General features: G+C 43.2%; 1 protein-coding gene across 1 annotated transcript; it reads right to left on the bottom strand.

Annotated features, from left to right (window-relative positions):
- Positions 1-447: 447 nt before the first annotated feature.
- Positions 448-9656, bottom strand: CDK1 (cyclin dependent kinase 1). The gene is made up of 8 exons (XM_054637352.2): positions 9564-9656; positions 8668-8718; positions 7124-7280; positions 5945-6068; positions 5382-5552; positions 4660-4823; positions 4389-4530; positions 448-1324 (listed from the first exon to the last, which is right to left on the bottom strand). Exons 2-8 carry the CDS (start codon positions 8702-8704, stop codon positions 1211-1213), a joined length of 909 nt encoding a protein of 302 aa, XP_054493327.1. The 5' UTR covers positions 8705-8718; positions 9564-9656; the 3' UTR covers positions 448-1210.
- Positions 9657-27648: the final 17992 nt, after the last annotated feature.

Below are 27648 nucleotides of genomic sequence, written 5' to 3'. Positions count from 1 at the left end.
TGATTCCATTAAGCCAAGTTTCCAATATTTCTGGAGATTAAGAAGCACTTTGCAGAGAACAGTGGTTACAGCCCAAGTGGTATTGATCTCTCACCATGCTGCTTGTTAACAAAAGTTAGGTTAACACTTTCAGCAACTCATGGACACAACAAACATGTGATGAACTGGACGGATGTCATCACCTCCACTGCTTTTAGTGTCCAGTCAGCAGCTGTAGGACAGGGTTCCAACAAACCTCACTGCTTATAGAGTTCATATCAGAGCTTTCAGACACCTGATTTAGAAATCTAAATACTTTCAATACTATTGCCCACTGAGCTGCAAGCCTTGGCCCCAGCCAGCAAGGAAAGGAGCTCAACAGTGCCTAAGATGTAAACCCCATCCCTACTGATGTGTCTGTGGACCAACAATGAAGGTAGGAATTGGAAACTAACACACAATCCAGTATTAGTACACACCTCTGAACTTTATTTGAACTCTTAACAATATTCTCACCTGTTCAGTTAAATGCCAGGGAGCGTTAAAAAGCTTCTGCTTTAATTATCAAAAGGTCTGGAGCCACGTGACATCTCAGTTTATGATACAGTTCCTAGGAGTTCACAACAGCCAATATCTTGGTAAATTCTTGGGCCTCCAAGACAATAACAAAAACATGGAGCAAGGGACTTATCTCAAATAATGATTTGCAGCTGCCTTCAAAAACTCAAAATCAGTTTGGCCATCCACACTTTTCCAAGTTGCTGTTCTTCAGTGTATCATACAGTGTCCTTTGGCACATCAGTTGCCATGCTCAAGTAAAATTGTAACTGACATGACACTGAAACAACTCAAACTCAAGAATTTCCTATCATATCAGGAACGACCATTTAGAAGTTTGGGCTAGCACCTTTTTTAGCCAAGTGGTACCTTTCCAGTGCATTCCAAAGAAAACAAGTGTCCTTCTGTAGAGCAGCTGTGGCCTGGAAATAAGTTCAGTCCTTCACTGGGGTTAAAGCTTTATTTATAGAAAGTTGGCTGCATTAATTGCAGCAATATTTGTATTGTATTTGAACTCAGCACTAACAGGTTAATATTTACATTTAGATAACACTTAAACCAAAACAAACAGAATACAGCCAATCTTAAGAGCAGAAAGACAGACATACAAATGACAGACTTAAGAATAAAAGTAATCACAGTTATTTCACTCTGGATGATTTAGTATGAAGGCCTATTTCTTAATCAGATTAGCAGGAAGAGTGGATTTGTCCAAATCATCAAAATATGGATGGTTCAAGGCCATTTTGCCAGAAATCCTTTTTGCAGGATCATAAATTAACATTTTCTGGAAGAAAAAAAAAAAAAAAAACAAAAACACATTTACTTCCTCATAAAATGTGAGCTAAAATCATGTTAAATACATAGATATTTCACCCTAATATTAATAAAGTAACTACAAAGACATTTTCCCCCTTTGTTCTGTGCTGTCCCAGTTGGAGAGGTTATTTCCCCTACAAGTCAGTAGCCGTGCATGCTATCTCAGAAGATGAAGAATCCCCTGTTCAATAACCAAGCCCTTGCCTGTGTCTGGGTACCACATCCACTGAACTAAATCCAGAACCAGGCAGCCAAGCAGCAATAATTGTCTCAGCTTCTTACTGAGGGAAATTAATAAGCTTTAGGCTGGTAAAGCCCTAAATGTTTACAAGGCCAAGTGGTCTGACACTTTTGTTGCTGACATGGAGCAAAGTGATGTCAAATGGCTTCTGCTCAGGTTGGTGACTTTACAATTAAAATAAGAGAATGCTCACTCAGTTTCAAAATCCAAATTGGAAAGTAGATGACAAACAGGTAGAACTCAAGATAACTTGAGTTACTTTGAATACCTCAAGGGTGATGAGAACAAAAAGAGGTGTGTCACAGCCATTAAAATAAAATAACCCTCAGAAGTTTCTAAAAGAGGAGGAAATTTGTTTTCCTAGCCATTAAAAAAAAAGTATCTATAGCTTATTCAAGGGGTCAAAACAGGAATGAAGCATTCAGTAGTTTTGCACTAGACCCAAAACAAGCAAAGTCTTTTTATTTCTCCTTACTAAAGGACAGACCATTTCAAATTCAAGTAATCAGGATTCCACCAGCTGCCTCTCCCCTGCTTGCACAACAAATCTGTCTTCCAGACAAAACTTAACCAGTCTTACTCTGCCCAGTATTCAGTCTTGACATTTAATTATCTTTACACTTCATTCTACAGGGAGTCTTCCAGGTTGATTTAAACCACTGAATTTGCATTTATGTTCTCTGAACTTCTGCCAAATGCAATGCTGCCTCTAGATTTAACCTTGCATGTCCAATTTTACCTTGTAGCAGGTTCCCATTACCTATACCTAGAACAGTGTCCTATAGTTAATTCTGGTATCAAAGGTTCTCTCAAAATTGACTCAAAGAGGGGAATTTCTCTGAGAAAGGGACACTGACACTGAGACTACAGCACCACAACTGAGAGAGCAAGTGAAGGAAACCTCTCTGAGCAGTCTGGAACATCAGTTTTCCCTGGTACCTACTGTCCTGATAATTCAAAGCTTTTGAGAACAGCCATCAAGTGCTTGGAAATGCTGGCCATAGAAGTCATTGAGCTTATGAAGGTCCTGAACAACCTCACTCATGCAATTTGAATTACACATTTTTGTGTTAAGACATTGTCAAAGACAGCTCCTTTACATACATCTGCAATAGTCTATAGAAAAAAAATTAAACATTGAAACATTTTCACTGACATATCTGAGTTTGTGCTCTAGAATAAACTATTTAGTTTTGTTGCTTTTAAAGTTATATTATGGGTTTAAAAGGCTTAAAAGTGCCATAGGAAACTTAAAGGGATTCCAGTGAGGAATTCCTTTGTCTACTACACAGATTCCACTGTCACCAGGCACTAATAGGAAACTAAAATGTTAACATTGATTAAGGCAGAACCGTACAAGTCTTCAGAGAATTTAATATGCTTTGAGACTAGAATGATATTAATACCATAAAGAATTTGTACTGTTTTTGCCTTTATTAGCAGCAGCCCCAACTATTGGCTTCACACAGTGAAGCCCCACCTAAGCTCAGATGAGCCCTTGGCAGATCCTTTTCATGCAGCTGTTTCAACAAGATTCTCCTGCCTGTTCCTTTCATTTTAGTTTGTAAATACAGTCAGCAATAATTCTATTTCAAACTGATTTAATAAAGATGCTGTCAGGGGTTGTATCTCTGTAATACAGACATCTGTGCTACAAGGTTCAGAGCTATCCAGGACAACTACATGTTCAACAAATGCTCAGGCTGTCAGTGTGAACTGGGGCTCTGTCCCCCAAGAAAAACTGAGAAATTGTGATCATTTGAGTTTTTTGGGTACCACTACTTCATTCAGAGCATTCTGCATATTACCAATATGGGTAATGAACTGCTCTGTGACTGCTCACAGCCATGAGCCAGGTGCACAGGTACTGCTCTACAAGGGGGTTCTGAAGGGTCAGCTTGTCTTGGGACACACAGAGCACCCAACCCACAGCCCCATCTGTGGGTCTGCACTGTACAAATGCAGCTTTAGAACTGCCAAAGGACAGCTAAGGTATGTTATTATACCTCAGGACATCTAAGAGCACACTTAGGATGTGACCTAAATTAGCCCTCAGTGGCAGCACATGAGCTGGAAGGGCACTTAAATGGAAAGACTGATGAAGAGCTTGCCAATTAACAGCCTGGTGTGGTAGTTTAACAGCCTGGCCACAGAACTAAAGGAAACTCACACTAAACACAAGAGATACCAATTAAAAGTTAATACACCGCAGCCAAAAATATTTGGCTCCAAATTTAAGGGCAATTGAGACACACTACAGACAGACTTGAGCTAAAGTTTCTTGTCTCAGCTAATCAATACATTCAGCTGTTTCTATCCTTGTTTATTCAGTTAAGAATATAATGAAAATTCAACCAAGATGAGCCCACCAAGATTAATCCACATGCTACCACAAAATAAACATTTCCAACTGGCTCAGCAGTCACACAGCCACATCACAACTGGTGCTGGCAGCAGAAAGGTGACAGCTACTTTATGGGCAGAAGCCTTCACTTAAACCTCTTTGTAAACACTCATCCTCACTTTCAAGTTGTACGTGGCTTATCATTATTATAAAAAAGCTGAGGCATAATTGCTTAATGTGAAAAATAGTCTGGTATTACTTGTGAAAGGAATTAATATCATACAAGGTGTGAATTGTACAAGAATGAAGGCTCATACCACTGCTGACAGCTTGAAGATCTCCATGTTTTCCTTCTAGCTATGACTGATGAGTACAGCTTTGTGTATGCTGGAGTATTTCAAACAGCCCACTCAGATTTTAATCAGCATCTTAGGACAGACTACTTACAGCCAGCAGATCAAGTCCATCTTTATCCAAGTTTTTGACATGTGTTTCAAGGCTGACAGGTTTCCATTTTGGGAATGTGTTTTTATAGTCTTGCAGGGATTCCACGTCAGGCCATACCTCATTGTTGGGGGTCCCTAAAGCTCTGTGCAAGCATAAGCAAAATGTTAAGCAATTTAGTCTGAAATCTGTTATGTGCTATTACACTTTTAATTACACACAACTGCTGGTGTGGTGCCACAGAGGTAGCAAGGAAAGGTTCAGCCTTACATACCTGAAGATTCTGAAGATCTGGTCAATCTCTGAATCCCCATGGAAAAGTGGCTTTTTAGTTGCCAGCTCAGCAAATATGGTTCCTATGCTCCAGATATCTACAGGAGTAGAGTAACGAGCAGACCCCAGCAGCACTTCTGGAGACCTGTACCACAGTGTCACTACCTGTGGAACAAGGAAAGGTTAAGTTTGTGGAATCAGGTCTTTTAACTGACTGCAAATAAATGGCTCATTTGTTATTAAGCAGCATTCACAGTTTTTTGCTAGAAATAGCCAGTACTATGAGTTTTAGTGGAAGTGTAATACTAGTTTCAACTTCATTTGTAGACAAACCAACTCCATTGCAGTAGCTTCTACTTCAAGAAAAGTTGCCTGCACAACTTCCCTAAGAGCAGGAATCCTTTGGCACACAGCCACAAAACCCCTCAAACCCAAGTACTGTACAAAGCAAAAATGCCTTTATAAGACAGTGAGCAACAAGTTTGAGTCCATCTGACTCACTCTGAGTGGGATTCATAAAATGTTTTGGAACCTTAGTGTGAAACCACAGTCAAAGAACTGGAAAATTGTTTTGGAAAACAAAACATAACTTTTTCATACTTTTGTTAGCTTATGGCTTGAAGAAACCTGAAAACACTGATTGTTTTTAACTGTTTCAGAATGAGTTCTTAGCAGGAAGCAAGTGCACACTATCCAAAGCACCAGAGCTATGTCCCAACTCACTTCATGTGTGTAGACCCGCACTGGGATTCCAAAGGCCCGGGCCAATCCAAAGTCTGCCAGTTTAATCACTCCCTTGTCATCTATCAGGAGATTCTGAGGTTTCAAGTCTCTGTGCAGAACTCTTCTTGAGTGGCAGAAGACAATGCCTTGCAAAATTTGGTACAGATAACTCTAGAAGGGAGGAGATGGCAGGAAAGAAAGAAAGAAAGGAGTTATCTTTAGTACATGTCAGTGTCCTGCAACACAAAGGTGTTCCCTTCATTAGCTCTCCCCACAGCAGCAGGAAATGGAGATCCAAAGCACTGCAGATACTGAGTTAATAATCAATCCATAAGCTACACAAATTAATTCTGAAGATTAGTTTAAGGCAGTTTGATCTCAGTAATTACAAGATTTTCAAGTGGCATTTGAAAGCAAAACTCACATTCATCTTATTATCTACTGCTGCTTATTTAACCTTTCATTTCTGCTCAAGGAGTTAATTATACTGAAAATAAGAGCTGCTTATAGTTTAGTAGGTCATCATTAAATTCCCTCTTAGGTTAAGAAATTGTCCTCATTACCTTGACACGTGAACGCTCCAGATACTGGCCAGATGGAATACTATCCAAATATTTCTTGAGATCCATGGAAAGGAATTCAAAGACAAGGTACAGTCTTGAATCCTGCATGAGAACATCCTGAAGACTAAAAATTGAGTATACAATTACTTCTACTGCAAAACACATGAACTCCCATTTCCTTTCTCAACAGGGATACAAGCTGATATTTCCAGGATTCTATTGTAGAAGTCTTAAAGTCTTCAAACAACAGACTTAGTGAATTATACTGTCACCTGGAAAATCAAGTGTATCTGAAATAGTGTCAAACTAAGATAAAAGCCTATAAGCTTCCTCTTAAACTTATGTTCTCTCAAATCAGACACAGGAGTCTGAAGAAAAAACACTTTTGCCATTAAAAAAACCCCCACCTGTGGGTGTTGGTGCCTAGCTTCTCTTTGAAGCTGGCTTGTCACAGCAGAGCCTGAATTACTGGGAACTTAAGGGAATATTTAATAGGAATCCAACAGACAGAGCAGGATTTGCACACAATTTTAAGTATCTTCTTCATCCTCATTGCAGTGTAAGGGTTCCTAAACCCACACATGCACACATTGAGACACTACCTGGCTGGAACCTGACCAGTTTTAAGGCACATTAAAGTTTAAGTATTTTGCTGCATCAAAGAACAAGCAAATGTGTTGTGGGAAAACAATGGCTGCAATAATTTTTACATGTCAAGCAGTCACTGATGGAAGTTTCACTCGTAGCTCAGGTGTGCCAGCTATGACAGCATCAAAACACATCTAAATTCCTGCTACAGAACAGCAGGGAGAACATCAGAACACTTAAGTCAAACAGTATTCCAAGGTGGTAAATAAACTTCTGAGTCTGCCTGAAGCAACAGCTACAGCCAGTTTTCATGATGTATGCTGCCACCATTCTCACAATAACCTCTGAAAAGAATTTACAGAAATTTCTAAATTAACAAAAATTTGTAAGATTCCTAAAATGAAAAGGCAGCACAAGGAAGGCTTAATTAGAAAACTGGCATAAATATGGAGTTGAAAATATTTGCTGCAAAGCAGATACTGTATTAAGCAGAGAGGTTCTCACCTCACTAGATGAGTGGAAAAATAATTTATGATCTGATGGGAGCTAGTGCCCCTCCAAGAGTTTAGCTAAATACCAGTATATGCATACCAGACTATATTGGGATGATTCAGCTCTTTTAATAAAGAAATTTCTCGGATAGCAGTACTTGGAACACCTTCCTCCTCACTTTCTAGGCGTATTTTCTTCATTGCAACCACCTGGCCTGTGGTTTTGTGACGACCTTTATACACAACACCATAGGTACCTGAACAAAAAGACAGTGAAACAAATATAGAAGTACCAGCTTCAGGTACAAATAAGTTATTGCAAACAGGAGCTGCTAACGTAGGAAAAGTCCTTACAAATGGAGTATTTGTTTAGATTACAAACTACTACTTAGCTGTAGAGTTACACTGAGCAATATTTCTGTTTGTTTAAAGAATGCCACCCACGAAGTGTAGCATTTGTTAGGACAGGTACTTAGAAGCCTAAGTGTGAAAGGTGAATATTTGGAAGATGTAGTTATAAAATCAGGTACTATTCCAGTTTCAAGTTGATTAACTTTCAGGCAAGATCATTACAAAGGATTATGATTTTGCCATTGATACATCATATTAAAATGCTAAAGGCTTAGCTGCAAATGAAAGTAGTGCTTCTTCAGTCTGAGATCCAGCCATCCTGAGTGTGAGCTGTAGAAATACTTCTGGCACAATGCTCAGTGCAAGAGAGAGGCTAGTGCTGTGGGTCTCAGCAGAAGCTGAAATTGGAACCAAGAGTAAAACTCAAAATCAATCCATCTTAGTTATCAGTGCTCACAAAAGTAGAGCCCTCAAACCAAGACATTGTAAGCCTTCTCTTTTAACCCTTCTTTAAGCATTAATGTCTCACATGAAGCCCAAACTAGTTTTATTTCAGAAAGATTCAGGCACAAGGCTTTGGTTACAAAATTTTGCAAGATCCAAGCACACCTTTTGCTATTGCCTCAGAGTGGGCAATCTCAGAAGAATGTACTTCAAACTCTTAATTTATAAAACACAGACTTCTACAGTGATCACAGGCTGGATTTCCAAAAACAGGGGGGGCTGTGACCAACACCTGCGTTGAAGCCATCTTCTTAGTGCCTCAATGTGAAGTAATTGTTAAAAATTCTCTTCTCCACAGAGCTTTGCTATCTTGCTTTCCCTTGACACCCTCACTGCCTGTATATAATCAGAGCAGAACAATCCAGAAAACACTACTCCCTACCAGCAGCTCCAAGCAAAACAACACATTGCACAGCTTCAGGGGCAACTGGGAAGTTTATATTCAGAGAAATGGGGGAGCTTCCTAAGCTGTAAGCTGGTTTCAGGACTCAGAACATATTTTTTCTCCCTTTTGGAGGAATGTTACAGCATTAGCCATCAAAATGAAGACAGACACTTTCCAACACTGGTCAGTTATTTTTAAAAAGACCATGTCACTTTCAAAAAAAGGGGGCAGGCTGAAAGTTCTTACAGATATACATAACTACCACAGCAATTAAGCTACAGGCTTATTTAGCCACTTGGTTCAACCTCAGTGTTTCCTGTAACAGGCTGCGTGCACAGATCTTCTGCAACACTTCATAGCTCAAACTGTGGAGCATTTAAAAGCTCACTGTTCCCCATACTTACCTTCCCCAATCTTCTCTATTTTCGTGTAATCGTCCATTGCTGTGGTTATCCCTGAAATGGACGGGAAAAAAGAAACAGAAAATGAGGGTGAACAGTTGCTGTCCTACACACAGACAAGTCACTGAACCTGTGCCAAGTCTATAGAAGCGAGTAGTGCCTCACGTAATTAAGATGTAATGTGAAACACTTAACTGTTCTCATCAACAGGAACACGGAACATATTTTTTCCAAATTCCAGCTAGAAAAACTACACCCCAAGGTAAGAGAGGGCAATGACTCCAAGCAGAAAAAAAAATATTTAAAAATCTTTGAAGAAAAGTCCCTCCAGCAAACTAAAAAAGGTGCACCCTACTCATCATTTTTACCTAACTGCTTGTTCAAGAGGAATGAGCTAGAAACGGATAGGAATGCCCCTGTGTGAAACTCGGGAACCGGGTGCGAGCCACTCCAGGGGACACAGGCCCAGGGTGTCACCGCACAGCGGGAGCGGCCGGACAGCGAGAGGCAACAGCCGGGACGGGCACTCCGCACCTCCCCCGCTACTCCGGACCGGCTCCAGCTCCGGGGGGGTCACGGACACCGGGCAGAGCCGAGTCACTCCGGCTCCGGGCTGGGGGAGGTCACGGACACCGGGCAGAACCGAGTCACCTCCGGCTCCGGGCGGGTGCCGGCTCCAGGCAGTCCCCGCTCGGTGCAGCCCAGCCCCCGTCGCGCTCCCGCCGGCCCGAGGCTCTCCCCCGCTCCCTGGCCGTCTCTCCGGGGCGTTCCCCGCCGCGCACCGGGCTATGTCCCCGGGCTGGGGAGCGGGACCCCGCACGGGCTCGGGAGCGCGCATCTCTCCGCCCCGGCCGCCCCCCGGGCCCCACGCGCCAACGGCCCCACCGCGCGCCCCTCACCTGCGGAGCCGCCGCCGCGCGCGCGCGCCGCACGAGCCGCCGCACAGGCACGTCCACAGCACCGCGCGGAGCAGGGGCGGGGCCGCCGCGCATTCGAACCGACCGCTTGCTGCGCTCCACCAATGGCGTCGCGCCGGGCCCGTTCAAAGCGGCCAATCAGCGCGCTCCGCGCCAAAGCGAGGCCCAAAGGGCGGCTTTAGGCTCCGCCGGGGGGGCGGGAAATAAAGAAATGCTGCGCGGTCGGGCGCGGCAAGCTGAGGGTGTACTGGGCGTCCCCTTGGTTCGTGGTCACCGCAAGTGGAGGCAGTCTGGCGGGGCGGGTGGGTCGTTCTGCGTCGCCCTCAGCTGGTGACACGGGGGGCGCTGGGACGGCGCCGCTGGGCGGACTGGTCATGATCCCAGAGGCACGGAACGGGTTAGGCTGCAAGGGACAGCCGTGGGTCACCTATTCCCACCTCTCTGGTCATGCAGGGCCGTCCCAGAACACATGGCATAGGATTGCGTCCAGACGGTTCTGGAATATCTCCAGCGAGTAAGAATCCACGTCCTCTATAGGCAATCTGTCCCAGAGCTCGCTCACTGCACAGTAAAGTTCTGCCTCGTGACACTCCTGGGCATTAGTTCCTGCCCATTCCTGTGATGCCACTGCTGGTCCCAAGGAGCAGCGCCTGGTCCCTGCTCTGAGCCCTCCCTGCAGTCAGGGACGGTGTTCCCTCTGAGGGACCCACAGGGATGATGTTCCCTCTCAGCTGTCTCTGCTCCAGGCTGAACAGTCCCAGCTCCTTCAGCTTTTCCTCCTCAGAGAAATGCTCCAGTGCTTGATCAACTTTATATCATTTCATACGACCCTGGGTACCACTGGAATAACCCTTTGGGCTGTTTGCGTGGTTTGGGGAGTATAATTGTGTTTGGACCCGGCTGGGCGTTGGCTGCAGTGTCTTCTTTTAATCAAATCTGTAAGATTTGGATGCTGCAGCTTCTCCTTTTAATCAAGTCTGTTAGATTTGGATGCCATGGCCAGCCAGAGCATAAATTCATTATTTCTGGCTGCATGGGCGCTGATCTGGGCAGAGCTGCTGCTGCCTTGGGAGCTGCTTTTAAGGCATATGCCTTAATGAAAGGTCATCGGGTAACTTAATTCCCCAGAAGCTGGGATGTGTGTCTGTAGGCAAATTAAAGTTCTGCATGCCTCCTCCCAGATTAAGAAAGATTAGTTGCTGTGCTATCCCAGCTTCTGAAAGAAGGGTCAGGGATGTAATTAGAGAGGCACCTGTGGGCCCTGCTCAACAAGCACTATGCCAGCTGCAGCCTTCCTCCACTGGTACCCAGCAAAGTGGTGCTACAGCACATGAGTTAACGTAAAAATACTGGGAAAATATGACTGCAAACAAATTTTGTCACTGAGAAACTGAAATGCTAAATAGATTAGCAAAGTCATGTGTTTCTAGTTTTCCAAGTCTTTCCCTTGCAGGACAGCTCCACTGTGGTTCTGCTGACCCACTCTTGCACCAATTGATCATCAGCACTGACAGTCCTGGACCATCAGCTCTTGTGGAAACCTACAGGGGTGAGACACTTCACACTGCTGATGTTACTGCCTTCTTTAATTACTTCACTGCACTGGTTTACAACATTCTTGAAGGATGGCTTTGCTGTTTGTCTGAAATGTAAGCAGGGCAGGGTGCTGCAAACAAAAACATGCGGCTTCTCCCTTAAAGTGTTTCTTCGGGAGAGTGATTCCAGGAGGTAGGGCTGTTTATGGTACACTTCCTTCTCATCGCTGCCCCATGGCAAAGGCGAGAGGCAGCCCGTCCAACTCCTCCCCCTGAGTGTGTTTCAGGGGTAAAGCCCCTCCACTTTCCCCTCCCTCCTGGGGAATTTTTGCAGCATATGGTGCGCATGCTTGTGGGTTTCTGTTTACTTTGAATCCTCTATTATCACCACTTGCTGGGAATTTACCTGCCTAGAACAAGGCTTTTGTATATCTGGGAAATTCCATATGGGAATGTGACTTATGCAATTCATAGGAAAAGAGCCAGATGTGCTCTGCCCTGCACAGTGACAGAGAATTTCTACTCTGTGTATGTAACAAGTCCAAAGCAGCCAGGACAGTGTGGGCACAGCAATGCCCATGGATCAGCTCAGATAGAGTGTGGGACACATCCCTCAGGCCTGGCTCTGCAGCTCTGGGGAGTTGTTTTCTATTACCAGCAGTGTTGTTTTCTATTGCCAGGGCTGGAGCTACTGCTGCTGGACCAGTCCCTGCCTAGGGACCTTAGGTAGGTTGCCAAAGTCCAACTTTCCCTTTAGAGGAAAAGAAAACATTTCTTGCAAGTCCCAGACATATGGATAACCCTAGGTAATTTATAGGCATTGGTGGTGGTATCGTAATTATTCAGAACTATAAATTATTGTAAGTTATATTAAAATATAGAGAGATTATCCCTCTCCTTTCTGACTGGATGGTGCTTATCTTGGTTGATCATTGCTTTGGACATGGCAGGAGCTAATGATGCCTCTTGAGACAAGTGATACAAGTACATTTGCAGTGACTTCTGAGTTTGAAGGGATTTACTGTTCTGCTTGAGGCAACAGCAGCAGTGAGCCCGCTGAAAATTGAGTCACAGATGGGTGCATGTGGGAATCCCCAGGATTGCTGCTCCCCTTTACAGCAAAACACAGTGAAATGCAGAACTGAGGGAAAACTCCAAGGCAAACAGCAAAGGAATCCCGACAACACAATGTTAATTACATTTTATTTATATAAATGACCAAGGGGCACATATATTAAAACCTCTTTGGCATCCCAGACTTGCCTTTGCCTGACCTGCAGCGCTGTTTGTGCAAGGCACACGGGATCAGACGACAATGCCGAGCTGGGATTATGGCATTACAGCTGTATTCATGGCTGAGAACCCAGTGTAATGCTCTGAACAACTCCTTTTCTGCTGAGTACAGGGCAGCTGCAAAAGTCAATATCGTCTTGTCTTTCATATATTAATCATATTCTCCTCAGCAATAACTTCACTGTAAGGAAGAGAAAAAGTGTATTCTGTCTTTTACATAATGATGGGACTGAAAAGGTCAACTGGTTGGTGAATACTAATGAGAGTGTCAAAAATAGGTTGTGTTCACTGTGCTCAAAAGCAGATAAGTACAAACATTGATTGGCTCCTTTTAACATTTATTTAAACTAAAAGATTATTTTGTTAAGATGAAAAATGCAAAAGTACAGTAGGAGAGATGTACTACCACTTAAGAATGCAAGGTAATAGTAGAGGGATAGTATCTCTAATGCATATCTCAGATGATACATTTAACCTGTTAAATCTCTCGTTATGCAGGACAGTTTCCACTATCATGAAACATGGACAACTTTTCTGCTGCTCTCCTTCTGCATTAGCATTTTGATAGGATGCCAGAAAACAAAAAGCTCCTGAGATCTGTTTAAAAATAAAACAAAAGGATGGAAGCTGCTTAGGAAAAAATAATTAAATTGTCAGTGTCTCCTTACAGCATTAATATAAATATTTTAAATGCACTTAAAGTACTTGAATTTAGGTTAAAATTATTTTAAAGGGTGTTTTTTTTTTTGTAACAGGCACTAAATCACTTTACCTGAAAATCCCAAATATTGATATGATTGCGATAATGAAAATATCATAAACCATCTGTTTGTTTCAAATATAAAGATATTGTAAATAGAAGAACTGGTTATTCATAGTCACTGGTTATTCATGGGTTGGTACTGTCTTAAAGGAAAACTCGGCTGAAAATCGGGGAAAGTTTTGCAATGAACATTGCAGCACACAAAGAGGAGTGAGGGGAGAGTGTGATGGCCTTGTGGGAGGGAGCAGAGGTGTGCACAGAGTCCCTGCTGAGCCTATTGGGAGTGGCTTCCAGAGACTGCAACCTGTGACTGCTGGGCTGAAATCTTCCCCCAGCTCTGCTTTGCCAAACTCCTTTCCCACAATAGGGAATGCTCCACTGTCACTGTGGATCTTCCTTCATCATGGGACACGCAGCTGGTTTCATAAAAAACTTTTAGAGAAATACCTACAGATGCCCAACCTGGATTTTATTTTAATAATTGTAATTAAATGAGAAAGGTGATCAGCATACATATATCAAACCTGGGAAAAAAACCCCAAACAAACAGTGTTTTATGTTTCTTTGGAGCATCTGGGCAAAAAGCCAGGCTCCACCAAAGTCTTTGGTAAAACTCCCATTAACTTCACTTTTGACCCCAGGTCAGGTGGCTGGTTCCTGATTTTACTTTTTGCATTTCAATTAGCTTACAATTCAAGAATTTAAATGGTAGAACCCAATAAACTGCTTTTAAACTTCTGTTTGGGTGCCTGAGAGCAGGGGAGGTGCAGTCGAGGTCACGCTTGGAGCTCCCTCAGCCTGGATGTGCAGGCAAGCAGTGCCTGCTGGCTGGAGGGGGCTGGTTTTGAGGTGGGTGTGGAGGCTGGGTAGCAGCACATCCCTGCAGGGAACAAGGCACAAACCCAGCCCTGGAGAGCAGCACATCCCTGCAGGGAACAAGGCACAAACCACATTCCCCCAGGCTGTGCCCAAGCCTTAGGCCCTGTCTTTGGCAGCAGTGTAACTCAATCAGCAACATTGCTCATTTGGAGAGGGTTACGTTAAAAATCTCTTTCCTGTAATGGCTGTTTCATTTCAACATGTAATACTTCTTTTATCCAACTTACCTCGGGTTTTAGCTGTTATCCTTTTTCATCTTACAACAACCACCCACTACTGTGCTCGAATAGATCAAATGCACTGCAACAGCACATTTAAATTCCAAACCTCTGTCAGGGAAGCCTGACCTGAAACCTCTCCTGAAGTAATGGAAGTCAACTTTTCTTTCCCTCCAGGTATCATTCCTGCTGCCAAAAAAAAAGCTATACTCTTCCAGGTGGGAGTGTAGGTGAGACAAGTGAGGTTTATAAGCCTGTGGAAATGCAATATGGATTTACATGTACACATCACACTTGGTTTTGTTTAAATATTCCTCCTCCTAGCAATTGTAAGAGTAACTTAAAAACCACTTTTCATTTCAAGTAAACCTTTTCTTTTTTTCCCCTTAGGGTGTTATTTTCTTTTTCAATCTCCAAATCCCTCTTAAGTCTCTCTACCTGTCCTTCCCAAGGAGCCATGGAAGATGGTGTGCAGTGATGTGGTCCACGAGCTGCACAAAAACAGTGTTTTTGTCCATGAGCTGCACAAAAACAGTGTGTGACCCAGGCACAGAACTGCTTATTGCCCCTGCCTATCAGTGGACGTGACCAGCCTTGCTTCATGCTTGCTTTTAGCTAACAGGGAGCTTGTGATCCTTTTTCCCCCATCTCCTCTGGCTCCCAGTTCTCCAAGTGGGCTGAGGAAATGAGTCACATCCAAAACAAGAGGGATAAAAACATTCTGGGGAATTACCATCTCCATGTGAGACACAGCCAAAGTCTTTGGTTAAATATTTTTATTTGGCTCTGTATACAAAGCAAAAAGTTTACAGGAGAGAGGGAGTGACAAGCAATCAGTTGCACAGTATCCAAAGATGAATAAACACCTTTAGTCAGTTTATGCCGCTGGGTACGTGTTTCGTAAATTGCACCTACGGCACTAAGGCCCTCGGTAAGACAACTAACTGGATTAAGCTGTTATCACCAATATTTCTAGGTAAATTAGTACTTAATAGCATTTGTTGTGTTTCACCATCACAAATGGTTTCTAATTAAAACAGGAAAACGGGTTGATGCACCAGGACAGCCTTGTGAGAAGTAACGATAGGCTAAAGTAATTTAAGTCAAAACTAAAGTAATCTTAATTGCTTTTACAATACTCTCAAAATTTTGTGCTGTGATAAAACACGTTTTAATGAGATTGATTAAAACATTTTTTAAACTGAGAAGAAGCACAAGCAGAACTAACTGCTGGTTTGATCACCAGGGGATCTCACCTGTGAGATTTGCACAGCCCTCATCTCGGCCTGGGCGAGGGAGGAACACCGGGACTGACTCCCCGAGGCTGGAGCGCGTTGTGAGGGAGTGAGTATCAGCTAATCACTATCGGCAGGTGCAGCTCCCCATGGCCATTCTCCCGCCGCCGCTCACGTGCGGGCAGTTTCGCATTTGCATTGCAGCGAACACACCGCACCTGTGGCACTCCCGATGGACGGGGCTCATCAGCGCCCAGCGCGAGGATCTGGTTGGCTCTGCAGTTTTGTTTAACAAACTTCAGCTGAGCTTTCCCCTCCACCCCTCACGCCGTGGGCGCTCCGCGGGCAGAGCAGAGCGCGCCGTGTCCAGGTGAGCCGCGGGCGGCTGAGGGAGCTCCCCGGCCCTCCGGTGCCCTCGGCAGCGGCCGCTCTCCCGGTTTTCCAGCGGGGCGGACTTCGGGGCGCTGCCCCCGCCTTGTGGCACCTCCGGCGCGGCCGGCCCAGGCACGGGGCGGGACGGGGCGGCGGCGGTGCCGGTCCCGGAGCCAGCGCGCCCGCCCCCCGTGCCCTTCCCGCCGCGGGAGGAGAGCGCGGCGGGCCTGGCCCCACCTGCGGGGGCGGCGGCGCGGGCAGGACGGCCCGGCGCTGGGGTGAGCCCGGGGCGGCTGGGCGAGGTGAGGAGCGCTGGAACATGGCCTCCTCCTCCTCCTCCTCCTTCCCCTCGCGTTCCGCGGCACGGGGCGGCAGGGACCAGGTGAGCGCGCAGCCCTCGGGCGGGGAGAGGCGGGCGCGGGACCGGCGGTTCTTTCTGCTTTTCCTTCTTTTCTCTCTCCTTCTCGTCCTCCTCCCTTCTCTCGTGGGCGCTCCGGGTCAGCGCGGGGTGAGCGGCGGGTCCGGCGGGAGGGGAGCGGCTGCGCCGCCGCCCGCCCGCCCGCCCAGGTGCGAGGCTGCAGCCGGGAGCGCCTTCCCCGGCCCCGCCGGGAGGGCCGCACGGCTCTGCCTCTGCCGCGGCCAGCGGTGGCCAAACCCCTCCCAAAACAACACGCGACCCCCCGCGGTAATGCCCCGCTCTGTTGGCAATGTGGCGTTTTGGGGCGCAGGTGTGTTGGGTCTGCTTTGCGTGTCTGCCTTGCTTGTGTCTCACACCTCTGTCGTGAGGCAGGGATGTGCTTGCGGGACGGGGGCTGAAAACCCACCCAGGTAAAGAGTGGAGGCTCCCACATCCTTACCTGGCCCCGCACCTGGCTGCCGTGCCGGTGTGCGGCTCACATCCCAGCGCCCGGGGGCTTCGCAGGGACACCCACCGCAAGCCATCTTGCTGCAGGGCAGGTGATGAGAAGATGCTGGTGAAGGCTTCACTTCACCGTGGCCCCAGCGGCCACAGGAATTGTTTTTCTCCCTGGCCTTCCCTCCTCCGCAGTGGTGAGAGCGAGGCTGCAGGGTCAGGTGAAGGAGCTTTGCTGCTGTGGTGGGTCTGCCCCAGGTATTCGATGTGATCGCTCTCTGTTTATTGCTCTCACTAATGCTGCCTTCTGTTGTGAGTGAGTGTACTGGTCCCACGTTCTTCCTACTGAACACAAATGGCATAATCCATTTTAGCTGTGCAGATTTGTGTTCTCAGGGCAAAGAAAGAGTATATTTTTGCTTATTACTGGCAAAATGACACTTCTTCCACTAGAAGTAAGTTTAGGAAAAAGGGATTGGGAAAGTATGATAACTGAATTGTCTCTCACCCACCCCCCTCCCCTTTTTTTTTTTTTTTTTTTTTTTGGGCTTCATGCCCAGAACTCCTGAAACTAAAACTGAAAAATTTCAAGATTGAAGGTATAATTAATCAAGGCTGAATAAGCTTTATTCTTTGTGGTTTGTTTTTTTTTTCTTCCCTGAAGTTGGTATCTTTTGAATCATTAAACTTTCCTGCTTTTAACACCACTTTTGCTACTACTTGAAACAATTAACTGGACACAGAAAATGGAATATTATCTGTTTTACTGTTATGGTTTCTCGTGTTTCTCCCTCAAATCTGCGCGGTATTCATGCTTTGAAATGGAATGTAAATTAACACCCCAGGAGGACTGATCAGCTAGAAATAAGTTACTGCTCTGGCAGTCAGGCTCTCTAAATTCTGGTTGGGCAAGGTGCTGTTCCCCCTGCCCAGAACTTGTGAATCCTGTGTTTTGAAGGAGAGTTCCCTGAACAAGAAGACAGTGCTTGTTACTGTGCTGTCAGAGCTCCAGGCATTTTTGCCTCTCTTTCATCAATTGTCTCAAGGATAAAGAGAGAAAATATGACCTTGTGTGTTCACAAAGTGGGTAGCTTAAAACTTTATTCTCTGAAAGGTTTGTAACCTAGGCTGGGCTGGAAGTGTTGAGTTCTTTAAGAAGGTGGTGACTGTTTTCAGTCTCCAAATTGTGTGTGTTACAATTTTGGGCTTGGAGTGACCTCAGGATCAGTAGAGACTCAGCTTTGTCCTCTGACCCTTCAGTCCATCAGGGACAGCAAATTTCCCATTGGTTTGAGAAGACTCTTAGGTCAGGCTCTAAACTTTGAGGGTGTCTGTTTGTGTGGTGGGTATATGAGATGCTCAGGTCTTGAGACACTGTTAGTGCTCCGTGTTAGAGATGGGGACATGCTTTGACACAGTCAGTGCTTGTTAGTGAGTTCCTTTCGAAAATATTTCTGCCACCATTAATCTGTCTCTCATTTCTGTGGGAATTGACTAATGCTCATTGCATGATTTTTGTTCCAAATGATAGTGTACTATCATGTGCTGTTTCTCTGTTGATGCCTGCCAGAGGATGAGGTTGAGGATTTCCATTATTGAAAAACTGTCACCTCTCCCATCTTTTCTAGATCCTAATTTATTGCTTGTGTTCCTGTTGGAGATAATGAGATCTGTCTGTTATAGATTTACAAAATTATGTGAATAATTGTGTGTGGCTAAATATTTTCCTTTTAAAAATAAAAAGCTAGTTACAGTTTTTTCTAAGACAATTTCCAGGCTTCGCAGAGCTAAAATTGTTAATGGCATAAAAAAAAAAAATTGTTATTCAAGGCTGTCTATAGTCCTGCAGTACTTTACTGTTGATTTTTGGATGGCTCTTTGGTGTTTATTTCACTTCAGTGTTTTCTAAAATGTCTTGTTCAGAAGCTTGTGTTTCTAAAACGTGACAGGAAGAGTAGAATGTACTTTGTTGTTTGAGTTAGTTTTGTTAGTTTCTTGTTTTAGTTCTTTTGTTTTGAGAGCTCTTGGCCTCAGCACCGTGGGCACTCTTAAAGTCAATGCCTAGAAGTTAATTATGCTTGTAGGTCACCTAGAGTGCTGTGCTTCGCTCTGAAGTGCTTCTATTTGATATATTTAGGTGCTGAAAATTTGGGAATTGTCTACAGCTTGAAAGAGATCTTTGAACTTCAGCAATGAAAAGCTTTTATGCTTTTTGCCACTTAGCTTAAAACTGGGGTGTTTGTGGGAAGAGGGGAGACAGTGGTCAAGTTGCTGGGCAGGGGGAGGAAAAAACCCAAATGCAGTTCAAATATGACAGCCATGTTGTTATCACATAAACAATAGCAATAAAAATAAATCATTTACTGCTAAAGTGGAAAGTTTATTTCACAGAGTAAGTTTTAAGTGTGATCTGTGAGACTGCAAGTCCAATCATAGCTGCTCTGAAAAGCAATAATACATGCAAATGCTATTCAGTCATTGAAAGCTCTGGAGAAATGGCAGTTTAGCAGTTAAAAAACCAAACCAACAACTAAACAATGCTCCCAAACCCCTCCCTGTGTAGCATGCAGATCAGACCACATGAGCCTCAGTTCCAGACAGTTGTTCAATACAGGCAAATTCCTGCCCTTGCAGTTTACTCTGATTTTATCCTACATTTTATCAGCTTTTTTTTTTTCCCTCCACTCCAAACTCTCAGAGTTCTGTTCTCACATACTCTGTTTCTCAAAATTCAGTGCTCTTGACATCATGTAAAAACTATTGACATACTAATCCAGTCGATGATTACTTATTAAAAGTTATTTTTGCCACTCTGTTGTTTGGAGTGGGAATATTTCCCATATACATTAGGGTTTGTGATAAGCTGTTGACAATGGTACTTGTGCTCCTGCTGGCATGGCTCTTCGTATGGCAAAATAAGACCTGGCATGTTGCATTAATTCTGAGAAAAGCATGGTTTTGCAATCTTTAATCAGGCAAAGTTTCATTAGCTCTTTGAGGGAGTTTTACTCTTGGCCTAAGGAAGATTTTTTTTTTTTAACAGCTGGTGGCACTTGTTAGCTTTTTCCAGAGGCATGGTGTGATGAGGAATTAGAGGCATGAGGGTAATATTTTCTATTTATGTGGGTTTTGTGCTTGACTTCTCATATGTGGTGTTAAATAGCTATTTATGATGCTGACATGCCTAAGAAGGAGAGTTTTGAAGCTTGAATTTTTTGAAACAAATCCTTCAAAATAGTTTTAAGCATATTTTTTTCTTTAATTTGATAAAGCTAGTTTAGATTCCATTATTTTCTTCCCTGAAACATTTTTTGAATTGGTCAAAAATGGGAAAGCAAATATTCCTTTTTTTTTTTCAGTCTAGGGAGGAGGGGGAAAAGTAGTAGGAGCTGTTGCTCTCATATTCTGTAGTTACTAAGTGTCAGAACTTTGCTACTCTTGATGAGTTGCATGTGCTGCCTGCTGGTTGGTTCCGGTCACTTTTGCCCTCTCAGCTGTTGAATTACATCAGAGTGTGCATAAAACACATAGAAAATAATAGTTGCTTGCACTGTGTGTGTGTGTCTGTTGCCCTTGCCATGGGGATGCTTTACAGGCTCTGTAACCCTGCGGAGGATGAGGAGGGCAGCAAAGAAAATTGCTTCAATCAATTTATTACTGTGATTGTGACATTCTGAGAAGCCTGGTGCTGCTTGTGTCAGTCATTGCCTCATTGTTCATGTGAAGGTTGTGCACTCCTAGAGCCTTGCCCAGCTTTAGTATCCTCCTCTTGAGCAGAACCCACCCTGTTAGTCGTGGAGCAGTGGCTGTTCTTTCTTCTCTACTCCCCTGGGATATCCCACAAAAATGAATCTACTATTAGCTACTTGGTTGTATTGTAATTCCTTTGCTTAAATGCATTTTAAGCTTCAGTTCCCACTGACTCTTTGGAGAGGAAAGGGCACCATACTTCAATCTCTTTTAAAGTTCCAGGAAGTTGTTCTCCTTCAAGGGCATTCTGAGGTTGGTGCCCTTCAGAGGAGAAATATTTCAAACTTTCCATATAATATCTGGAGTATGCATCGTGGCTTTATCAGGAGGCCTTATTGATCCTATCTGATCATGACTTGGAAAAAGCTGTGAGCTCATGAAAGGAGTCTTGCATGGCAAAACCAGGAGTATTTCCTTTTGCCCTATGTTCCACTGCTGAAGCAAGGCCTGGCTGAGCTTCTGCACTGACCTGCTGTTATTACTGAAAGCAGGCTGTGATGACAGCTCCTTTTAATAGGAGAGTCTGAAGTAACATTCTGCAATGACAGAGGAGCTGGTGGCATGTGAATGTTGTAGGAGAGCTGGTTTCTTACCAGAGACTTCATGGAGACTGGGTTTTTTAGGTTTTAAAACCTCAATGATATTTTCCATGTGTTTTGGAAAATAGTTTTAAAGGAATTTTAATAAAGGTAATTTTCAGATGACATGCACAGAACAGGTGTGAGCTAGTTTTATGATCTTTGCATGCTGTTGTTACTAGTACCATAATTTAAGCATGTGTGCCTTTTAAAGAAAAGAATATGGAGTTTCTAGGTTCCATGACAATTAGTTTGCTCTATTAAAAAGCAGAAATTAAGAAGATTGTGAATGACCGCACCCTGGCCTCATAACCAGCAGCAGTTCCTCTGCTTTTATTTCTGTGGGTTCAGAATTCCTGCCTCTTCCTGTATGGAGGGTGCTGATGATGTGGTTTGTGAGGGATTCCATAGCACTAGGAAGATGTTCAAGCAGCTGTCTGTTTTTCTTCTGAATTTAAAATTTAGACATCTGAAGTCATCTATGGTGGGAAACCTCCATTTTCAAAGAAATGTTATGCAAACAGCTCTAACTTGGTTTTGACCCAGTTTACTAATCTGTAGATTTTTGTTGCATGTGTCTTACTCTTAGAAGATTATCTGCTTTTCTGTTTCTTGCCCTATTTTTTTTTTTGGAGGGGGGAGCAGGGGGAGGGTATGGGTGTGCATGGGGATGATTTTATTTAAGCTCTCCCTCCCATCCTGTAATTTCAGACTTGTTTCTGTCCATTTAATAGTTTAGTGCTGCCTTGCCCAACATAGTAGTTTCTGTGCAGATTCAGTTTCCTCAGAACATCTGTTCAGCTTTAGGTCAAAGAAAACTCATCTTGAGGTTGCTGAACTTAGCTGAGCAAAGAACTCCTGGTCAAAGGGAAATGCTGACAAATGATCATTACTTGTTGGCCTTTTCTCACTGAGATTATCTGATCTATATGGGAACCCACAGGTGATTTTAAAAGCACAAAAGTCAGGTGCACCTGGGTGGTGCAGGTGTTGCTTATTGAGGAGAATGAATTTGAGTCATTAGAATCTTCCTTGTTTGTTTACAAATCTTTGGTGGCTTTCTGTTGTGGAGGAATCCTAAGAAACTGATTCCTTCTGCTCTGCAGGACTGACCCTTTCATGGAGGTGTTTTAGGGATGGATGTGTGATGTTGGGTGAGGAGGTAAAGGATGATTTGTGTGCGTGGTGAGGGGGGAGTGTGCAAGGTTGGGTGACGCCAGGGTGCTCTTTAAATTGTATCTTTGTGGAGGAATAGAACACTGGAACTGAGCAGAAGGGGTGAGTCAGCTGGTCTTCTGTTCTGACAATCAATACTGCATTCAGGGAGAGCAAAGAGACATCTAATTATAGTGTAAGTATGCTATTGTATTAAAAAGTAACATATACTAGTTATCATGTGATAGGTATTAAGGGAGAGGTTAATTAACTTGGCCAAACAAGGAGTGGTACTGACTTTATGATAATCTCTCAGGGAAATACTAGAGGAGTGAAAAAATGTGGTAACTTTCTCAAAACTTAAAAATGACTCATTACTTCTCCTCCAGTGACCACAGTGCTGTTCTGCAAAGGCAAAACTGCTTATTGACCATCCTAAAAATAAAAAGGGGACTCTGTATGAGTATTTTTGTATTTTATTCAAACAGATAAATTGCATTGTGTTGTATTTTGGTGGGTTTGGTTTTTGTAGCTATCCTAGGCCACTTCTGTAAGTCAAGATCAGCAGAGATAACAGTTCAGGCATAGTAATTGTGCTGTTATCCCAATCTTTACTCATATGGCTGCATGGTGCAACATCCCAGCTACATAAACTGGTACATGTATCACCCAGAACTGTGGAGCAAATTGTCTTTAAAGTGTGGTAAGATAAAGGAAGACAAAGATGGAATATGTTCTTAACAGCCTCTTAGAACACTTAACTGAGAACATTACATATACCTAGGCTTGCTCCTTTGAAGCTGTTGAAGATTTTAGGCATTATAGCTACAAAGAGATTGTGTTCAAATTTAACTGGGCTTTAAATTAGTGCAAGTAATGACTTGTTGTGCCACAGACACGACCCCATTGTGTAGGGGAAGGATCTATAAGTGTGATTCAGTGCTTTAAATCTCCAATAGCAGAACCAATTTCCTTTCATATTCCTCTCTATATCTGGATTCTGCTTGCTCCTATTCAAAGAATATTGCAGAGAGAGCACATATGCATTTGTCTGAGAAGGCAAATAATTTCACAGGTCATGACTTTGCAAATGCATGAGACAGCCTTGCTCTGTGATAGGAGCCTTTGGTGGGAACTAGTAACAGTGAAGAGGGAAAAGGGCAGAGCCTCCTAAATGGCATCCACCTCGTAAACATTTGCCATGTCCAACAGCAACAAACAGGGCAGGGGCTCAGCTTTTACAGTTGGGGTCATATGTAGCTCACAAGTCTGGTCTTGGGGCTTGCTTGGTCTTAGACTTGGTGCTTATGTCCTCAGCTGGGAACTCAACCTGTGCCTACAACATCCCATTCAGGTGCCTTAGTTCTGAATACTCTTTACACAGCAGAGAACTCTCTCTTCCATGTTTAGTTTATTTGTTTAGTTGGTTTGGTTTGTTTTTTTTTTTTAGTTTTTCCTCCTCCCTCCCTTGGTGCATGAAACCTCCTGCTGAACTCTGTTGATCCTAGCAATCCTCTGCAAAAAACCCCATTTATTTTCCATCCATCTGTTATCACTTCATGAAGATTTTAATTCAGTAAGGTGCTTTTGCTCTTGGAGTTTCTGCTTTATCCTTCAGTTGATACAGGCTGAACTTTGCAGCCTTTAGTCATTTTGATGTTGTAGCTCACAGCACAATTCTGGGAAGTGTTTTGTTGCTGTAGTTGGGGATAGAGGGGCTGTAGAATTGTTGTGGTAAGGGAGCAGGGCAGGTGCTTGGCTACCTGGTTTCACTGCTGCAGAAGGTGTTATGTAAATAGGCTGAGCCTTGCCTCTGATTTCTGTGATGTAATGTTTCATAAATAAGCACTGTGGTGTTGGAAACCCAGGTGTCAGAGGCAGCAAGCCAAACACATTGAGAAACAATGGGACAAGTCTAAAGAGTGATACAGTTTTTCCAGCAGTCCTCCTGTAAGAGCTAATCCTGCATTCTAGGGAAACTCATTGGAAGCAACATCTTTCTGGAGGGGAATGATAAATTGTGACATGTTCACCTGCACCTGGTTTAGTGGTTGGAAAAGCCTGGGACTAGCAATAAGGAGGTCGGTAAGTCCCAAATGAGGCTATTTTTATCAAGTCTCATGGGTAACAGCAATATTTCAATATAAAGATAAGATATACAGTCTGCTGTTCTAATTGAATCATAAATCAAACAGGTCTAGGAAAAAAAAAAAGAAAGAGAAGAATGCAGATGCATCAGTCTGTGTCAGCTCAGCATACCTTCCTGTGGGTGGCCTGTGTTTCTTTTCATGGGCTCCATCCCTGCAAAGCTGCTTTGTGATCTCAGCCTGATGTGGGTCAAAAGGGGAAGATTGTTAACATTCCTCCTGCCCCTCTCCATCACCATCAGCAGCTCTCAGTGGATGTCAGTCCTTCGGGCTCATGTGGGAGAGGACAGGGGAATTCTGTGCTGCTCCTACGTGCTCTTCCACATATTTGTCTGTCTCTTATCAGGGCAATAACCCAGCTCCCAGTTTTGGATTATTATGAGTTGTGATTGATTTAGTAATTGCACTGCTGGCATACTAGTATTTTCATATTTTATTTGCATTCATGTGCCCATCAGAATGTCTATGATAGAAAAAAGTTAAACAACATCTTTTGTCCAAGAAATCATAATTCTAGGTAGTGTTCTCTGTTACTGCCCTCTAAGAGCTGTCTTGTCCCTGTTGGCACTTTGAATGCTATTGTGTATGTGGCTCTGTCTCTCTGCTTTAATAATGGTGCTGTATTTGCTGTGATACTGGTATAGTGAGTTTTGGTTTTACAGGATAGTAACAACTGTATTTTTTGGCTGAATTTAAACTGCTTTCCAAGTGATGTGTACTTTGTTCTGGAAATGAATCCCACTGGGTTATTATAAGGAGTTTAGAATGACTCATTAAAGTGATACAAGTAGGTAACAACATGGCTCTGAAGCCATTAAAGGCTTTTCATTTTGTGTTGCATTTGTTCCAACCATCATAACTCTAATGAAGTGCATGTCTCTTTCTTCCAGTCTCTTTCTCTTGTCTTTAATGTGTCCATCCTCCTAAAGAACTTGTCAAAGAATGTGGCGTTGTCAAACAATGTTCCCTTGATCAGACTCTGGAGCAAAGGAAAATACTCAGTAGTGATCTATAGCTTGAAAAGGAAATGCACAAAGATCATTAACCTCACACTGAGCTCAGATCTATTCCCTGCTGGGAGGGGATATTCCAAATATGGTTATTACAAAAGTTTAATGCTAGGGAGAAAGAAGTTTAGAAGCAGAAACAGTTTGATGTCACCACAATAGATAATCTTTACTGAAGATGAGTATGTGTAAAAAGATACTCCTAAGTAAGAGCAAGTTCTGCATTTAATGTTTAATGTTTCCTTTATGCCCTGTTTTCCCTACAGTTAAACACAGTGTAGTGTAATGAAAGAGGCCAAAATATAATTTTGTTTAGGCAGGGACATGGTATGTGTAACTGGACAGCAAAATCAGTGTCATTCAGATTTCTCCATCTCTGGGTGCAGTAAATGGATGGGGCCAGATGAACAAAACTCACTGGAATATCTAATCAGGAGAAAATGCTTTTCTTAAAGGTGGAAAGGCCACTTTTGCAACTGCTAGTTGTAAAAAATTAGTTTCATTTGCAAGTGGATCTGAATATTTGTTTCATTTTACTACCAGTTAAATCAATTAAGAGAAGTAATGGCCTTGGACACCTGTAATTTTGTCATCTGCTTATTTTGGTGCCAGTTCCAAATGCTGCAGGTGATTTTGGCAGTTCAGCATGATAATCATGGTAAGCCTTCTGCATGAAGGACCCTAGTATTTGAAAACCACTTCAATAGAAGTGTAAATAAACACTCAAACATTGTGTTTTATTATGTAAAACCTCTTTGTTCTTGTTTATATCAGTTGCTGCTGATGTCAGTGTAGCACATCCAGCTGCAGTAGTTGCTGAAGTGCCCTTGCTAGGGTTTTGATCAGTTAAAATTATATACAGAACTGTTCAGCACAACTCTTTAAGCACCTTGGAAAGCACTGATATAAGCTGTGTATTTTAAAGTATTATGTAGAAACAAGTAGAAATATATCCATGCATTATATTGATTTTCTTGTAGCAAATATGTTAAAATAACAATAGTGGGACAGTTAAGAATTGGTAATTGACATTCCCATGACTGTCATAAAGGATGAACAGAAAATGTGTGACTGCTGCTATGTCATCACATTCAGCAGTTTTGAGTACACCCTCTGCTAGCACTTCTGTCAGGGCCAGGTGCTCAGTTGCTGCTTTTGTCAAGGTCCATCCCCTACAAGTGCTGCATGGAAGATTTATTGATCACTCTTGCTGTGTGTGATGCAGGTGTTCTCCCTGTATGTGTAAATGTGTTTGTGTGTGGTGGCAATGAATCTGGAACAGAAAACTGGACATTGCAAAACAGCCTCTGATTTAATGAACCATGCCAAGCAAAGCTGGGGCTCAAAATCCTGCTGATGTGGATGGAAACCCTGGAGCTGATTATGGGTGCAGGAGTGGCTCTCTTTGCAACTGACATTACAGTTAACCTTCTCTACTTCAGCACCAATTGATTGTTCTTTTTCATAGTGATTAGGTAGATGATAGTAAAACTTGCAGTGCTTGTTCTTCGCTGTTTGAGTGAAAGCACATTTGAAAACTGATTTTGTGGTGTTCAAATATCTGTTCGTAAATGGCTATAATTAATACTACAGAAGGGCTATCCAAGAATTTGTTTTACTTAGAATCCTCCAGTTTCTAGTGAAACATAATACTTTTGTTCTAGTGGAACAAACTGCATTCCAAGCCCATTGAATTGTCTTCCAAGGGAAAAAAAAACCAAACTCAAAAACCCAGACAAAACCCCAACACCAGTGGAAATCAATGTTTCATTTTTCTTCTGACATCTTGATCATTTTCCCCATTAGTGCTACAGGGAGCTCTTGGATCCTACTGTGAGTGAGCTCTCTGCCTTCTGGGACTGCTGGGTGCTCTGAAGTCTTGTTCTGACTGCTAAACCAGGGCAAATCATCCTCAGCATTGATATTGGATTTCCCTTAAAGCCTAAAGTTTTTCCTAAAAATCTGTGGTGAAAAAACATTTTCTGCTCTTGGGGATTTGCACTAATGCTGCCAATCACTCATCTGTAATTTATTTCTTCTTGTCTGTTTTTGACTGTGATTATTTCTCTCTTGGCACTTGTCAGCACAAATGTCTGTCACTGCATTTTTGGGTTTTTAGCACTGTGCCCTGTGTAACCAGTCAGGCAGCCCAACCTGATGTGAGGATGTAGAATTTAAGATGAAGAAATGCACAGCACATCTCTGGGTCCAGTAAGTGGATGGGGCCAAGTGTGCAGAACTCACTGGAATATCTAATCATGAGCAAATGCTTTTGGTAAAGA

This window comes from Agelaius phoeniceus, chromosome 9, assembly GCF_051311805.1.
Source record: "Agelaius phoeniceus isolate bAgePho1 chromosome 9, bAgePho1.hap1, whole genome shotgun sequence".
Classification (NCBI taxonomy): domain Eukaryota; kingdom Metazoa; phylum Chordata; class Aves; order Passeriformes; family Icteridae; genus Agelaius; species Agelaius phoeniceus.
Note: the sequence above shows the minus strand (reverse complement) of the source record. Positions and strands in the feature narration are given on the sequence as shown.

Excerpts from the sequence above, each read along its gene's own strand:
- CDK1 (XM_054637352.2), bottom strand. The coding sequence starts at position 8,704 with ATGGACGATTACACGAAAATAGAGAAGATTGGGGAAG. Across the intron at positions 4,824-5,381 it reads TGCGGGTCTACACACATGAA|GTAGTGACACTGTGGTACAG; the intron begins GTGAGTTGGGAC and ends CTTGTTCCACAG. Across the intron at positions 1,325-4,388 it reads ATGGACTTGATCTGCTGGCT|AAAATGTTAATTTATGATCC; the intron begins GTAAGTAGTCTG and ends TTTTTCTTCCAG.